Source organism: Lucilia sericata, unplaced genomic scaffold (genome assembly GCF_015586225.1).
Source record: "Lucilia sericata isolate MDLA Ls3-8-SP2 unplaced genomic scaffold, ASM1558622v1 Contig001349F_arrow, whole genome shotgun sequence".
Taxonomy (NCBI): Eukaryota; Metazoa; Arthropoda; class Insecta; order Diptera; family Calliphoridae; genus Lucilia; species Lucilia sericata.
In genome coordinates this window covers 67,689-85,117 of record NW_023995293.1, presented here as the reverse complement: position 1 = coordinate 85,117, position 17,429 = coordinate 67,689, and the positions used below count along the sequence as shown (strand labels likewise).

General features: G+C 34.3%; 1 protein-coding gene across 1 annotated transcript in view; it reads right to left on the bottom strand.

Moving 5' to 3' along the window:
• LOC119611054 overlaps positions 1 to 17,429 on the bottom strand; it is a 100,184-nt gene that overhangs the window by 18,346 nt on the left and 64,409 nt on the right. The window contains 8 exon segments of the mRNA XM_037966510.1: positions 273 to 2,076; positions 10,999 to 11,159; positions 11,236 to 11,985; positions 11,988 to 12,623; positions 12,626 to 12,764; positions 12,832 to 13,026; positions 16,372 to 16,507; positions 16,509 to 17,140. Of these exon segments, the coding sequence (XP_037822438.1) occupies positions 273 to 2,076; positions 10,999 to 11,159; positions 11,236 to 11,985; positions 11,988 to 12,623; positions 12,626 to 12,764; positions 12,832 to 13,026; positions 16,372 to 16,507; positions 16,509 to 17,140 (4,453 nt within the window).

Genomic DNA, 17,429 nt, shown 5'->3' with positions numbered 1-17,429 from the left:
TAAATATACACAGTATTTTCATTTTGTTCACAGTTTTGCAAACAGTTTCACCCTTATGAACATCAGCTATTAAATTCTGATCAAAACATTAATGATTTAACAAAATCTCTAGACAATGAACTCATACTGAAAATGCAAAATGCTACACTCATACATACATATATCATACTTAACAAATGTTCATCTTGCACGACGCGTCTGATTTGCACTTTTGTTAACATTCGAAACAAGCAATTTTTAAATAAATCATATGAAAGAAAAAATCTACTTACTCTTGACTACTAAATCGGCTGTACTGGTCGATTGACCCATGGTATTGCTGGCGGTGACAGCATAACGACCCGCATCGCCAACATTAACCTCTTTTAGATCGATGGTAACACGATTACACTTATTGCCAATCTTTAAACGATCAGTGTCAAAGAGTTGGGCACCATTTTTCTCGACCTTAATTTCGGGTGATGGAAAACCGTCATAAATGGCTTCCATACTAACATCAGCACCCTGGTCAACAATCTTACCAGTTAGAGGGGTAGTAAAACGAGGCGCAATTTCACGACGTGTACGAGTGGGCGAACTGGGTACAATGGCGTTTGAGGCAGTGGAGCCATTCGCGGCCGATTGGACAAGTACAAATGATTTCTGTTGGACATGCGGTGAAGACATATCTTTTGATTTGTGTAATTCCTGATAATGATGTGACTCCATAATTTCGGGACGTTGAGCACCCAATTGTTTCAATGACTGATCGATATGAGCCGATGAATGGTGAATTTCGGTTTGAGGCATATTGCCCTCATACGAACTGACTTGTGAGGTGGAAGTGGTTGTGTATGTTTGCTTCTTAATGGTGACACGTGACGAATCGGTGTTGTGTTCTTGAGTCATGGTTTGCATGTTACTCTGGGCCGGCATACATTCTAGGCCAGAGCCGACCAAACCCAAAAATGCTACACAAGTTGCCTTGCCCACATCGTTTTCAGCTACACAACTTACTTTGCCTACGGTATCGGGACCTACCTTTTGAATGGTCAAAACTTCCCGTTCACCACTAGTGGAAACCAGGAAATTATGACCATGCACTGGTTGATCATTGAAATACCAATGTACCTTTGGAGTGGGTTTACCTTTAACAATACACTCGAATTTCACCAAATCCTCCAAATTGGCAGTTTTGTCGGAGAACAATTCCTTGAACTCGGGACAGGTCTTTTGTTCTACAATCTCCACTTGTTGCGTACGTTGGCTCTCGGGAGCATTCACCGACTTTACAATCAAGTGGGAGAAACATTTAGCTTCACCAGCACTATTGCACACTTTCACGGTATAAACTCCTTTGTCATCGTTGTTAACATTTTTGATGGTTAATTTGAAGACTCCACCATTGGGATTGGATTCGATTAGGAAACGATCGGTGTTGGTTAATTCCTTATTGGTTAAAAACCATTTGGCTGTCATGGGCTTATCACCACTAGTCATTACTTCCATTTCTACAGTTTCACCTTCATCGACCAAAACATCACTAAGGAATTTCTCAAATTTAGGTTCCAATTCTTTGACCAACGATTGTCTTTCCGATTGGGCCCTAGTGGCCGGTTCGGCTATATTCAAGGGGGTCACTTTCAGCTCACAACTACTAGAGGCTTCACCAGCCGAATTGATGGCCACTACCTTATAGTTGCCACCATCTTCTTGATACACTTCTTGTATGATCAACGAACACTTGTCACCCTGAAACAGCAACTGTACATCGGCCGATTCTTTCACGGGTCTATCGTTATGATACCAAATCACCTCGGGCTCCGGTTGGCCCACAATAACACAGTCCAAACGCACTGGTTTGCCCTCGAATATCGAAACATCTTTCAAGGCCAATTGTACAGAGGGTTTGATGGGTTCTACATCCATATCGGAAGCCATTTCCGAATCGGATGTCTCGTTAGGCAGACGTCCTTTAACGTTTACGTTGCACGAACTATAAGCTTCACCAGCTAAATTTTTAGCTGTCAATACATAAACTCCGGCGTCTTTGGGATAAGCTTGCGGGATTATAACCGTTACACGACCGTATTCATACTGAAAATAATTTGCAAAAAAAAATATTTTAAACCAGTGAGTAATGGTGAGTTTTGAAAACGAAAAAATCAAGTGAAATATTCAAATAAACAGCATCTGAAACAAATTTATTTACATTTGTATTCAAGTGTTTAGATGTAGGAGTAGGGATGTGAATGTATGAGTTACAAGTGTGTCTGTATATGTGTTGGCTGTGGTGAGTATTTGTATGTATTGATAGTATAGAAAATGGTAAGTGTATATTATTTTTTATTTATTCTTTGAAAATTTTGTTTTTAATTTTTTTCTTGTATTTTGAATAATTTGTCTGATTTTCATTTTTAATTTCTTGCTGCAAAAAAAAAATCTATGAAAAAATATGTACATTTGTATGTAGTTTTGTGTATTTATTTACACAATAAAATTTGTATTTTAATGGGGATTTGAATGTATCCGGTGGCGTGAAGGAAAAAACAAATGTTATTACTCGCATAATGTTTAGTCATGTGGAGCAGCAGCAGTGCTATGGTGCGGGTCAGGAGAACACTGCCCATTTGAAGGCACAGGGTGTAGAAATATGTTAAAATAGTACCACGACTTTGTAGGATATTAAAAATATGGGATTCCTGTACTACATTATATAGTATAGTGATTAGTCTAGTATATTTTCTAGTCTATAGTTTAGTCTATAGTCTAGTTATAATCTATAGTCTCGTGGAATATTATATTCTACTTTGTAGTGTAGTCTATAGTTTAGTTTATAGTGTAGTCTATAGTCTAGTCTATTAAAATATGGGATTCCTGTACTAGATTATATAGTATAGTCATTAGTCTAGTATATTTTCTAGTCTATAGTTTAGTCTATAGTCTAGTCTATAGTCTAGTCTATAGTCTAGTCTATAGTCTAGTCTATAGTCTAGTCCATAGTCTAGTCTATAGTCTAGTCTATAATATAGTCTATAGTCTATAGTCTAGTCTATAGTCTAGTCTATAATCTAGTCTATAGTCTAGTCTATAGTCTAGTCTATAGTCTAGTCTATAGTCTAGTCTATAGTCCTAGTCTATAGTCTAGTCTATAGTCTAGTCTATAGTCTAGTCTATAGTCTAGTCTATAGTCTAGTCTATAGTCTAGTCTATAGTCTAGTCTATAGTCTAGTCTATAGTCTAGTCTATAGTCTAGTCTATAGTCTAGTCTATAGTCTAGTCTATAGTCTAGTCTATAGTCTAGTCTATAGTCTAGTCTATAGTCTAGTCTATAGTCTAGTCTATAGTCTAGTCTATAGTCTAGTCTATAGTCTAGTCTATAGTCTAGTCTATAGTCTAGTCTATAGTCTAGTCTATAGTCTAGTCTATAGTCTAGTCTATAGTCTAGTCTATAGTCTAGTCTATAGTCTAGTCTATAGTCTAGTCTATAGTCTAGTCTAGTCTAGTCTATAGTCTAGTCTATAGTCTAGTCTATAGTCTAGTCTATAGTCTAGTCTATAGTCTAGTCTATAGTCTAGTCTATAGTCTAGTCTATAGTCTAGTCTATAGTCTAGTCTAAGTCTAGTCTAGTCTAGTCTATAGGTCTAGTCTAGTCTAGTCTATAGTCTAGTCTATAGTCTAGTCTATAGTCTAGTCTATAGTCTAGTCTATAGTCTAGTCTATAGTCTAGTCTATAGTCTAGTCTATAGTCTAGTCTATAGTCTAGTCTATAGTCTAGTCTATAGTCTAGTCTAGTCTAGTCTAGTTGTAGTCTAGTTTGTAGTCTAGTTTGTAGTCTAGTCTATAGTCTAGTCTAGTTAGTAGTCTATAGTCTAAGTCTATAGTCTAGTCTATAGTCTAGTCTATAGTCTAGTCTATAGTCTAGTCTATAGTCTAGTCCTATAGTCTAGTCTATAGTCTAGTCTATAGTCTAGTCTATAGTCTAGTCTATAGTCTAGTCTATAGTCTAGTCTATAGTCTAGTCTATAGTCTAGTCTATAGTTCTAGTCTATAGTCTATTCTATAGTCTAGTCTATAGTCTAGTCTATAGTCTAGTCTATAGTCTAGTCTATAGTCTATAGTCTAGTCCTATAGTCTAGTCTATAGTCTAGTCTATAGTCTAGTCTATAGTCTAGTCTATAGTCTAGTCTATAGTCTAGTCCTATAGTCTAGTCTATAGTCTAGTCTATAGTCTAGCTATCTAGTCTAGTCTAGTCTAGGTCTAGTCATAGTCTAGTCTATAGTCTAGTCTATAGTCTAGTCTATATCTAGGTCTATAGTCTAGTCTATAGTCTAGTCTATAGTCTAGTCTATAGTCTAGTCTATAGTCTAGTCTATAGTCTAGTCTATAGTCTAGTCTATAGTCTAGTCTATAGTCTAGTCTATAGTTCTAGTCTAGTCTAGTCTAGTCTATAGTCTATAGTCTACTATAGTCTAGTCTATAGTCTAGTCTAAAGTTCTAGTCTATAGTCTAGTCTATAGTCTAGTCTATAGTCTAGTCTATAGTCTAGTCTATAGTCTAGTCTATAGTCTAGTCTATAGTCTAGTCTCTATAGTCTAGTCTAGTCTAGTCTAGTCTAGTCTATATTCTCGTCTATAGTCTAGTCTATAGTCTAGTCTATATTCTCGTCTACAGTCTAGTCTATAGTCTAGTCTATAGTCTAGTCTATAGTCTAGTCTATAGTCTAGTCTATAGTCTAGTCTATAGTCTAGTCTATAGTCTAGTCTATAGTCTAGTCTATAGTCTAGTCTATAGTCTATTCTATAGTCTAGTATATAGTCTAGTCTATAGTCTAGTCTAAAGTCTAGTCTATAGTCTGGACTATAGACTAGACTATAGTCTAGTCTTCAGAATGTTAATTTTGTACTAATAAGTCCAATGTTTTTTCTAAAATTCTTATTTTTCATTAAAAATTTCATTTTCACAAAAACCTAAACACCCTGTATCTTTTCACAAATTTCCGATTTTCCTACAATACAATCTAAAATAAACAAAAAAAATCTTCAAACAAATTATATTCACCGAAAACAAAATAACTATTTTAATGATGTTTTTTATTTCAGAATTTTTTCTTAAATGTGGTTTAGATTTAATGCAAAAATTTAATTTTTTTCAAAAATAAAATTTTAAACAAAATACAAAACATCTGAATACTTGTATATTATATACAATTCAGATGTTTACATACAAAACTCATTCGAAATCAGAACATATCAGAAATAATAAGTAAACAAGACATTTTTATCCAAACACTCTTGTGTATCCAACACGAAAAAAAATGCCAACATTAAATCTGTGGTGAAAATTGTAGAAATATTTTATTGGTCATTCATGTAAGAGATAAAAAATAATTGAAACAAAAAATGAAATCTGCAACAAAAAGAAGAAAAGAACAAGAACACCACCCACGAATATCTTGATGATCTCTCGACCAGCCGCCAGGCTAAAAAAAAAAGATTTTTGCAGAAAAACAAATAACAACATCATCATCATCATTATTCTTACACCATTAAATTGAAGACACCATCAGCAAACAAATAAAATCCTATAGTCAAAAGGCACACGAACGCTTTATTTGCCAAAAAATTCATTTTTATAGTAAATCGTTTAACGGTATTTGCAAAAGATTTGGGTCTCATATATTATTTGTCAGATGCTACGTCTAGTCTAGAACATATCAGTCTAGCATATAGTCTAGCCTATTGTCTAGTCTATGGTCTAGTCTGTATTGTGGTCTATAATCTAGTCTATAGTCTAGTCTATAGTCTAGTCTATAGTCTAGTCTATAGTCTAGTCTATAGTCTAGTCTATAGTCTAGTCTATAGTCTAGTCTATAGTCTAGTCTATAGTCTAGTCTATAGTCTAGTCTATAGTCTAGTCTATAGTCTAGTCTATAGTCTAGTCTATAGTCTAGTCTATAGTCTAGTCTATAGTCTAGTCTATAGTCTAGTCTATAGTCTAGTCTATAGTCTAGTCTATAGTCTAGTCTATAGTCTAGTCTATAGTCTAGTCTATAGTCTAGTCTATAGTCTAGTCTATAGTCTAGTCTATAGTCTAGTCTATAGTCGTCTATGTCTAGTCTATAGTCTAGTCTATAGTCTAGTCTATAGTCTAGTTCTATAGTCTAGTCTATAGTCTAGTCTAGAGTCAGTCTATAGTCTAGTCTAGTCAGTCTAGGGTAGTCTAGTGTAGACTATAGACTAGACTATAGACTAGATTGTTGACCACAATACAGACTAGAACCATAGACTAGACAATAGGCTAGACTATATGCTAGTCTATAGTCTAGTCTATAGTCAAGTCTATAGTCTAGTCATAGTCTAGTCTATAATCTAGTCTACAGTCTAGTCTATAGTCTAGTCTATAGTCTAGTCTACAGTCTAGTCTACAGTCTAGTCTATAGTCTAGTCTATAGTCTAGTCTATAGTCTAGTCTATAGTCTAGTATATAGTCTAGTCTATAGTCTAGTCTATAGTCTAATCTCTAGTCTAGTCTTATAGTCTAGTCTATAGTCTAGTCTATAGTCTAGTCTATAGTCTAGTCTATAGTCTAGTCTATAGTCTAGTCTATAGTCTGGTCTATAGTCTAGTCTATAGTCTAGTCTATAGTCTAGTCTATAGTCTAGTCTATAGTCTAGTCTACAGTCTAGTCTATAGTCTAGTCTATAATCTAGTCTATAGTCTAGTCTACAGTCTAGTCTATAGTCTAGTCTATAGTCTAGTCTACAGTCTAGTCTATAGTCTAGTCTACAGTCTAGTCTATAGTCTAGTCTATAGTCTAGTCTACAGTCTAGTCTATAGTCTAGTCTATAGTCTAGTCTACAGTCTAGTCTACAGTCTAGTCTACAGTCTAGTCTATAGTCTAGTCAATAGTCTAGTCTATAGTCTAGTCTATAGTCTAGTCTATAGTCTAGTCTACAGTCTAGTCTATAGTCTAGTCAATAGTCTAGTCTATAGTCTAGTCTATAGTCTAGTCTATAGTCTAGTCTATAGTCAGTCTATAGTCTAGTCTATAGTCTAGTCTATAGTCTAGTCTATAGTCTAGTCTATAGTCTAGTCTATAGTCCTAGCTATAGTCTAGTCTATAGTCTAGTCTATAGTCTAGTCTATAGTCAGTCTATAGTCTAGTCTATAGTCTAGTCTATAGTCTAGTCTATAGTCTAGTATATAGACTAGACTATAGTCTAGTCTATAGGTCTAGTCTATAGTCTAGTCTATAGTCTAGTCTATAGTCTAGTCTATAGTCTAGTCTATAGTCTAGTCTATAGTCTAGTCTATAGTCTAGTCTATAGTCTAGTCTATAGTCTAGTCTATAGTTCTAGTCTATAGTCTAGTCCTATAGTCTAGTCTATAGTCTAGTCTTAGTCTAGTCTATAGTCTAGTCTATAGTCTAGTCTATAGTCCAGTCTATAGTCTAGTCTATAGTCTAGTCTATAGTCCTAGTCTATAGGTCTAGTCCTATAGTCTAGTCTATAGTCTAGTCTATAGTCTAGTCTATAGTCTAGTCTATAGTCTAGTCTATAGTCTAGTCTATAGTCTAGTCTATAGTCTAGTCTATAGTCTAGTCTATAGTCTAGTCTATAGTCTAGTCTATAGTCTAGTCTGTAGTCTAGTCTATAGTCTAGTCTAGTCTAGTCTGTAGTCTAGATTGTAGTCTAGTCTATAGTCTAGTCTATAGTCTAGTCTATAGTTAGTCTATAGTCTAGTCTATAGTCTAGTCTATAGTCTAGTCTATAGTCTAGTCTATAGTCTAGTCTACAGTCTAGTCTATAGTCTAGCCTATAGTCTAGTGTATAGTCTAGTCTATAGTCTAGTCTATAGTCTGGTCTATAGTATAGTCTATAGTCTAGTCTATAGTCTAGTCTATAGTCCTAGTCTATATTCTAGCCTACAGTCTAGTCTACAGTCTAGTCTATAGTCTAGTCTATAGTCTAATCTATAGTCTAGTCTATAGTCTAGTCTGTAGTCTAGTCTATAGTCTAGTCTATAGTCTAGTCTATTGTCTAGTCTATAGTCTAGTCTATAGTCTAGTCTACAGTGTAGTCTATAGTCTAGTCTATAGTCTAGTCTATAGTCTAGTCTATAGTCTAGTCTATAGTCTAGTCTATAGTCTAGTCTATAGTCTAGTCTATAGTCTAGTCTATAGTCTAGTCTATAGTCTAGTCTATAGTCTAGTCTATAGTCTAGTCTATAGTCTAGTCTATAGTCTAGTCTATAGTCTAGTCTATAGTCTAGTCTATAGTCTAGTCTATAGTCTAGTCTATAGTCTAGTCTATAGTCTAGTCTATAGTATAGTCTATAGTGTAGTCTATAGTCTAGTCTATAGTCTAGTCTATAGTCTAGTCTATAGTCTGGTCTATAGTCTAGTCTATAGTCTAGTCTATATTCTAGTCTATAGTCTAGTCTATAGTCTAGTCTATAGTCTAGTCTATAGTCTGGTCTATAGTCTAGTCTAGTAGTCTAGTCTATAGTCTAGTCTATAGTCTAGTCTATAGTCTAGTCTATAGTCTAGTCTATAGTCTAGTCCTATAGTCCAATCTATAGTCTAGTCTATAGTCTAGTCTATAGTCCAATCTATAGTCTAGTCTATAGTCTAGTCTATAGTTAGTAGTGACATTTCAAAATTCTCTCTTGCCATTTAATTTGCTCAATTCTTATTTATTTAATCATCAGCCATTTGTTTACTAATATTTCATTTTAACAAAAAAAAATTGTAGTAAAAACAAAAACAAACGAAAAGATTTAATGAAAATAAAGAAAATACTGTAATTAATAATTAATTTCAATTAACTTGACACAAATATTACATGACGTCTATCTGCATATATCTTTACTCCTCATTTTCAAGACCTCCTCTACAGAGCGTAGATATAGTATTTGCAGCATAGAAATAATTCTGAAATTTTCTCTTTCATGGTACACAATAGATGTGACATTTTAATTTTATATTATAATATAAAATACAAACTATTTCATCCGCTAGTTTAATAAATAATTTTTCAGATTTTGTTAGCAAATTTAGGGAACCTCAGTTATAGAGTCTTGCAAATTTTCTTTTGTAGGATTTTTAAAGGATGTGAAATAGTCAAGGACTATGTAAAATATATTTGATTCTTCCTATCTTTTTCGGTCTGTATCTTTCTCTCTTATAGCAATATCATTCTAACATCCAGAATCCATCAAGAGTTCTATGTGTCTACTTATTCCTCTTAATATTTATCACTTTATAAGTATACAATTAGTTAAAAAACCCATAAAATTCTTAAGTAGTGTTTATAAATTGTTATTTAAATAGTTTGTGCTGTTGTCTATTAAATCATTAATTTAATTTAATTTGCCAAAGTTTTTTTTATTAAACAAAATATTTGTTTTTCCTTGAAAATGTCATAAAATATTATCGTAAAATTTAGACCAAATGTGTATTTGGGACAATTATTTTGTGTTGGTTTGATTTTGTTTGGAATTGACGTCAACTTTGTTTTTATGTATTTTAATTTTTTTGGTTAAATGTAAACTTTTTATTATTATTTTTTTGGTTTTAATAAAAGATAAATAAATAATTTTTAATTTAGTATTATGATAATTTGAGCAAAAAGCTCAAAAGTTAAGAAAAATTATTAAATAAAACTTTACGAAATTACGAATATCTGTTTCCTACTTAAAATACTTTAGCCAAGTCCGTAGTCCAGACTATAGTAAATTTTATAGTCCAGACTATAGTATAGGATATTGTCCAGACTATAGTCTAGTCCACACTATATTATAGTCTATAAACCAGACTATAATATAGTATTATCTCTAGTCCGGGACATAAGTCTATAGTCCATAGTCCAGAATGTAATCTGGCCTATAGTCCAGATTACAGTATTACCCATAGTTCAGACTGTAATATAGTCTATGGTCCAGACTATAGTTCAGTCTATAGTCCAGACTATAGTTCAGTCTATAGTCCAGACTATAGTTCAGTCTATAGTCCAGACTATAGTTCAGTCTATAGTCCAGACTATAGTTCAGTCTATAGTCCAGACTATAGTTCAGTCTATAGTCCAGACTATAGTTCGGTCTATAGTCCAGACTATAATATAGTCTATAGTCCAAACTATAGTATAGTCTATAGTCCAGACTATATTATAGTCTATACTCCAGACTATAGTATAGTCTATAGTCCAGACTATAGTATAGTCTATAGTCCAGACTATAGCATAGTCTATAGTCCAGACTATAGCATAGTCTATAGTCCAGACTGTAGCATAGTCTAATGTCCAGACTATAGTTCAGTCTATAGTCCAGATTATATTGTCTATATTCCACACAATGGTGTAGTCGATAGTCCAGACTATTGTATAATCTATAGTCTGGATTATAGTATATATAGTATAGTCTATAGTCCAGACTATAGCATAATCTATAGTCCAGACTATAGTATAGTCTATAGTCCAGACTATAGTATAGTCCATTGTGCAGACTATAGTATAGTCCATAGTGCAGACTATAATATAGTCTGTAGTCTGTTGTCCAGACTGTAATATAGTCTAATTGTCCAGACTGTAGTGTAGTCTATAGTCCAGACTATGATATATGTTATAGTCTAATATTTCCTAGAATCCAGACTATAGTATAGTCTTAGATACAGACTATACTATTGCCTGTAGTCCAGACAGTAGCATAGTCTGTCCAGAACTTATCATAGTATATTGTCCAGACTATAGTATAGTCTATAGAATATTGTATAGTCTGTATTCAGACTATAGTAGAATCTATAGTCCACACTCTAGTATATAGTCCAGATTATATTATATATTTCGAACTATAGTCCAATCTATAGTCGAGAATAAGTTCAGAGTCTGGACTCCAGACTATAGTTTGATCAATATAACGTACTATAGTCTATACCGTACTACACAATTTGCCAACTTCTTGACTTTCCGTCGAACAACAGCTTACAATTAGCATTAGTTGATCAATCTTTATCAAACTTACCTTAATATCTCTGGGATAAAATGGTTTGCCATTGTGTAACCAATAGATATCGGGACGTGGTATACCACCGATCAAAGCTTCCAATTTAATCTTTTGACCCACACGAGCCATAGCATTGGTGAGGGGTATTTTGAAATGGGGCATTTCTGTGGGTTCCAAAGCTATAAAGAAAGAAAATCCAAATCCAAAATGTATTACTTTCAAATCACTCCCCAAAAACCTTCAAAAAAAACTTACGTTCCACAATCAAACTAGCCGAACAATGTTCAATACCCGCTGGATTGGAGGCACTGCAAGTGTAAACAGCATCATCTTCCAAGAAAACTTCCTCGAAACGCAACTTTGCTTCACCATTATTATAATTGATTACATAATCGGGTGAATCATCAATACATTTATCGTTTTTATACCACTGAACAGTTGGCAAGGGATTGCCGGTGACCACACAGGAGAACTCATAAGAAGAACCCTCCTTAGCCTTGCCACTCTCCAAGAAACGTACAATACGTGGAGCAATCATTTGGATCTCGGCAGCATTTTCACGTACCGATAGATTGGCAGAGGTTTCAGCATTACCCACCAAATTAGAAGCACGACAAGTGAATCTAGCCGAATCTGCAGCGAAAGTCTCTTCGATAACCAAACGACAGATGCCCTTGTTAAAACTGGTCTTATAATCGGGATTATTTTGTATGGAAATTCCATCCTTAAACCACTCTACCGTGGGCTCGGGATTACCAGTAACTTCACATTCAAAAGTGAATTTATCATTCTCACGTGTAACGGCATCTTTAAGCTGTTTGGTGAATTGGGGGGAAGAGTATTTGATTTCGGTAAAGATGTGGTTAATTTGTACATCTTTACGTATGTTTTCGGTGACTAAACGTTGATGATCGATTTGATCACGTACCGCCTGCAAACGAGCCTCGTCTTCACGTTTCATTTGCTCCTTAAAGGCCTGCTGGCGAGCTTCTTCTTCGCGCTTATTTGTTCTCTCAATTGATGTAAACGTTGTTCTTCTTCTCTTACGGTTTGTTCTCTCAAAGCCAGGAGACGAGCTTCTTCTTCACGTAAGGCTTTAAGACGTGCTTGCTCCTCCTCGCGTGCCAATTGCTCACGAGCGAATTGTTCTCGTTGAGCCTGCTCACGTGCCGCCTGAAGACGAGCCTCTTCTTCACGTAAAGCTCTTAAGCGAGCCTCTTCTGCTTCTCTGGCAGCAAATTCACGAGCAGCTTGTTCACGTGCTGCTTGCTCTTTGGCGGCCATTAAACGTTGCTCTTCTTCTCGTATGGCTCTTTCGCGAGCTGCCAATTCGAGAGCCATTTTCTCGCGTTCAATTTGTTCACGTACTGCTTGCTCTTTTAATGCTAGTAGACGTGCTTCTTCTTCGCGAGCAGCTCCCTCACGTGCTTCTGCCTCACGAGCCGCTTTCTCGCGTTCAGCTTGTTCTCTGGCCTCTTTCTCACGCTGCTCTTTGGCACGTTCTTCATGTTTAAGACGTTCTTGTACAATGGTTATATCAGATTTAAGTTTCATAAACGATTGGAAAATCGTCATGACATCATTGTACAATTGAGAAACCTTACCCATGTCATGAGAACATTTAGCAGCATTGTCTAATTTTCTCTCAAAGGAGCTTCACGTTCATTAACATAACGATCAATATCGTTCACTAGATTAGAGGCCTCTACCGGATCACGTAAATAGGTGATTTTATTGGAAACACTATTGTAAAAGTAACTAATTTCATGGTATTCAGCATCGATCTGGAAAATTGGAAAAATATTTTTAGAAGAATTTTATTAGAGCGAGAGAGATATAATATAAACTTACCTTCTCTATTATCTCAAAGAAATCTGTTGCCTGATCTAGTGACTTGCGTTTATTTTTAACTTGATCCTTAAACTGTTGCCATTTATCACTTAATTTTCTCAATTCATCTCTCACATACGATTCACTTTCGGGATTTGAGATCAATAATTGTTGTGTTGTTGTTTCGGTGAATTTCTCTATACGTTTTTCGAGCAACTATAGCAAACAAAATATTTAAGAAAACATATTTATTAATAATTTTATTACCAAACTAAATGTATAGTTATGGAACATAAAACGTTTAGACAATAAACTATAATATTTTCTATATTTATTTACCAAACATTCACGACACAAACAGTTGGAAGCATTTATTATTTCATAAACTTTGTGTGTGGATTTTACCCCTATTAAGCAAATTTGTTTTCTACAGAAACTATTAAAGCATTTTCTAAAAATTGCGCTGAAAATAAGTTCTCTAATTACATGCAGTCGGTCTGGCCTGACAGCTGTGGCTGTCATTTAAAATGTGGGGAAAAACAAGATCTGATGCAAGACTACTACTGTGTGTGCATGAGTAAGTACTCAATCGTATGTATGGTCCATGAAAGTGTGTTGATTTTTTGGCTTTATAATGCACAATGGGTAAAGAAGTCGATGGTTATAAGAAGTAATTTTAAAATGTTTCCCAGTGTGTTATAAAACACAAAATATTTGCACAATATTATCTCAACACCTGAATCAACATTATTATTATTAACATAACTCTTATTTTCAGTTCCAGTTCTAGTTCAGTTCTTGTTCAGTCCTGAACTAGTTCAATTCTAGTTCAGTTCTAGTTCAGTTCTAGTTCAGTTCTAGTTCAGTTCTAGTTCAGTTCTAGTTCAGTTCTAGTTCAGTTCTAGTTCAGTTCTAGTCAGTTCTAGTTCAGTTCTAGTTCAGTCTAGTTCAGTTCTAGTTCAGTTCTAGTTCAGTTCTAGTTCAGTTCTAGTTCAGTTCTAGTTCAGTTCTAGTTCAGTTCTAGTTCAAGTTCTAGTTCAGTTCTAGTTCAGTTCTAGTTCAGTTCTAGTTCAGTTCTAGTTCAGTTCTAGGTTCAGTTCTAGTTCAGTTCTAGTTCAGTTCTGTTCAGTTCTAGTTCAGTTCTAGTTCCAGTTCTAGTTCAGTTCTAGTTCAGTTCTAGTTACAGTTCTAGTTCAGTTCTAGTTCAGTTCTAGTTCAGTTCTAGTCAGTTCTAGTTCTAGTTCAGTTCTAGTTCAGTTCTAGTTCAGTTCTAGTTCAGTTCTAGTTCAGTTCTAGTTCAGTTCTTCAGTTCAGGATCTAGTTCAGTTCTAGTTCAGTTCTAGTTCAGTTTCTAGTTCAGTTCTAGTTCAGTTCTAGTTCAGTTCTAGTTCAGTTCTAGTTCAGTTCTAGTTCAGTTCTAGTTCAGTTCTAGTTCAGTTTCTAGTCAGTTCTAGTTCAGTTCTAGTTCAGTTCTAGTTCAGTTCTAGTTCAGTTCTAGTTCAGTTCTAGTTCAGTTCTAGTTCAGTTCTAGTTCAGTTCTAGTTAGTTCTAGTTCAGTTCTAGTTCGTTCTAGTTCAGTTCTAGTTCAGTTCTAGTTCAGTTCTAGTTCAGTCTAGTTCAGTTCTAGTTCAGTTCTAGTCAGTCTAGTTCAGTTCTAGTTTCAGTTCTAGTTCAGTTCTAGTTCAGTTTCTAGTTCAGTTCTAGTTCAGTTCTAGTTTCAGTTCTAGTTCAGTTCTAGTTCAGTTCTAGTTCAGTTCTAGTTCAGTTCTAGTTCGTTCTAGTTCAGTTCTAGTTCAGTTCTAGTTCAGTTCTAGTTCAGTTCTAGTTCAGTTCTAGTTCAGTTCTAGTTCAGTTCTAGTCAGTTCTAGTCAGTTCTAGTTCAGTTCTAGTTCAGTTCTAGTTCAGTTCTAGTTCAGTTCTAGTTCAGTTCTAGTTCAGTTCTAGTTCAGTTCTAGTTCAGTTCTAGTTCAGTTCTAGTTCTAGTTCAGTTCTAGTTCAGTTCTAGTTCAGTTCTAGTTCAGTTCTAGTTCTAGTTCTAGTTCTAGTTCTAGTTCATTCTAGTCAGTTCTAGTTCAGTTCTAGTTCAGTTCTAGTTTCAGTTCTAGTTCAGTTCTAGTTCAGTTTCGTTCGTTCAGTTCTAGTTCAGTTCTAGTTCTGTTCTAGTTCAGTTCTAGTTCAGTTCTAGTTCAGTTCTAGTTCAGTTCTAGTTCAGTTCTAGTCAGTTCTAGTTCAGTTCTAGTTCAGTTCTAGTTCAGTTCTAGTTCAGTTCTAGTTCAGTTCTAGTTCAGTTCTAGTTCAGTTCTAGTTCAGTTCTAGTTCAGTTCTAGTTCAGTTCTAGTTCAGTTCTAGTTCAGTTCTAGTTCAGTTCTAGTTCAGTTCTAGTTCAGTTCTAGTTCAGTTCTAGTTCAGTTCTAGTTCAGTTCTAGTTCAGTTCTAGTTCAGTTCTAGTTCAGTTCTAGTTCAGTTCTAGTTTCAGTTCTAGTTCAGTTTTAGTTCAGTTCTAGTTCGGTTCTAGTTCAGTTCTAGTTCAGTTCTAGTTCAGTTCTAGTTCAGTTCTAGATCAGTTCTAGTTCAGTTCTTGTTCAGTTCTATTTCAGTTTTTGTTCAGTTTTAGTACAGTTCTATTTCCAATCTAGTTCAGTTCAGTATTAACCAAGTTCTTAATTAGGCACCCAAATGTAAAAGATTTGTGCAGTTTGTCAAATTGATTGACAGTTGATCGATTAAGTAAAATTTTTTATAATGAAGTATTTTTAATTCATTTACAAACTAAATTATGAATGAATAGTCTAAAATTATGTTTTTTGTTTGCTTTTGCAAATATTTATTGACATTATATGGGAGGCTACTGCGCCATGACATGAACAAATTTTTGCCCTCCCACAAGAAACACAAATAAAATCGCGGAAAACAACGATTTGAAAAAAGATTTGACGTCATGCACTGCAAAAATAAATTATATTCCTCAAATATAAAAACTCAAAAATAAAAAAGTGAAATTAAAAATAGATGACGACATATGCTTGACTATATAGTACATAATGTTGTTTGAAAGAAAACAAATGTGACGACTGGACACAAAACGAACAAATACAAAATCAATTGACACTATGGTAATTTATAGTTTTTACATCCCAGCGAAATTTGTTGCAGAACGAGAAGTGAGAAGATCTTTAAAATCGCATACCTGCGACAAAATCGAAAGATAATAGTTTGAGCTTGTATAACTGGCTCTAAAAGCTGCTCGAATGATAAATAAGTATTTCAATTGTTATATACTACAATCGTACAAAAAATCTATTTTTCACTTTTTACAAATTTGACTGGGTTTTTTTCAATTTCGATACATTAAAGTCTAATAGAACAATAATAATTAATACCTCCATTGTTTGTAGATAACAACCCCAACGTATTTCATGTTTTGTTGGTTTTAGAAATTTTGGCATTGAACTCTATTTTAGTAATATTAATTAAATTAAACCATTAAATTCAAATTATAAATGACATCAGCACTTATTGAAAAGAGCTCTATCTGAATCTCCCCTTCTTTTGTGTACTCACCTCTATGGTACGTTCAAAATACTCAAATGCCAAAGATGTCGTCTTGGCTGCTGCCAAACTGTCAACACTTTGATTATTGATTCTCTTGCAATGTTTGCAAACACTATCCAAACTGCGATTGATATCCATGATATCATCTTAATTGTTCCAATTTTTCCAAACGTTCCAATGAAGACATTCTCTCGCTATTCGAAGATTCAAAATAGATGCGTAAATTCTCCAGCAATTTCAAAATACGATCAGTATCAATTTCTTTGGCGCCTGGTGGCTCCAAAGCTCTAACACGATCAATCAATAGTTCTGATTGTGTGATCAACGATCTAAATTTATCCATCACCATATCACGGAATTTCTCATGTTCGGCTATTGCAACGTTTTCGATGGCATCATTGCTGTTTTGTTGGTATTGTTGCTGCTGCTTTAAGAAATAATTATCGATTTCGTAGCGCATTTTCGTAACATTTTCTAAAAATTGTAAAACACTTTCTACCAAAGTTTTGTAGTCGTAACGTATGCCATCAAGTTTGGCTTTAAGGGTTCGTAGATTGCTAATAACCTGTTCGATTTTTTGCATCGATTCCGGATCTTTCGTTTGAATAGCGAGTGTGGTGTGAACACGTTCTTGTATTTCGTGTTGTGCCTGATCGATATCTTGCAGCACTAATTTCAATTTATCTTGGGTGGTCGCATATAGTTGTTTGGCATCAACAGATGATGAAGTAAATATCGGATACAATTGGGTATCCACGTGTGTGGTTTTGGTAGCGGTCTGTGGGTGGAGAGATTGAAAACAAACAAAAAATTAAAATATTGATTTATTATGTGAACTGTCTGTCATTCTTAATAGAAATGTTTAAATTATAAAGTTAAAATTAAATTGTTAAAACTAGTCGATATTTAAAATTTTACAAATTGTTTAATAAATTTGAATTAAATTCAATTATATTGTATATAAATATTAGTTTAGTACTAATTTTAGTTCTAGTACTAGTTCACTTCTGGTTCTAGTTTAGTTATAGTTCATTTCTATTTTACTTTTATTTCAATTCTAGTTCACT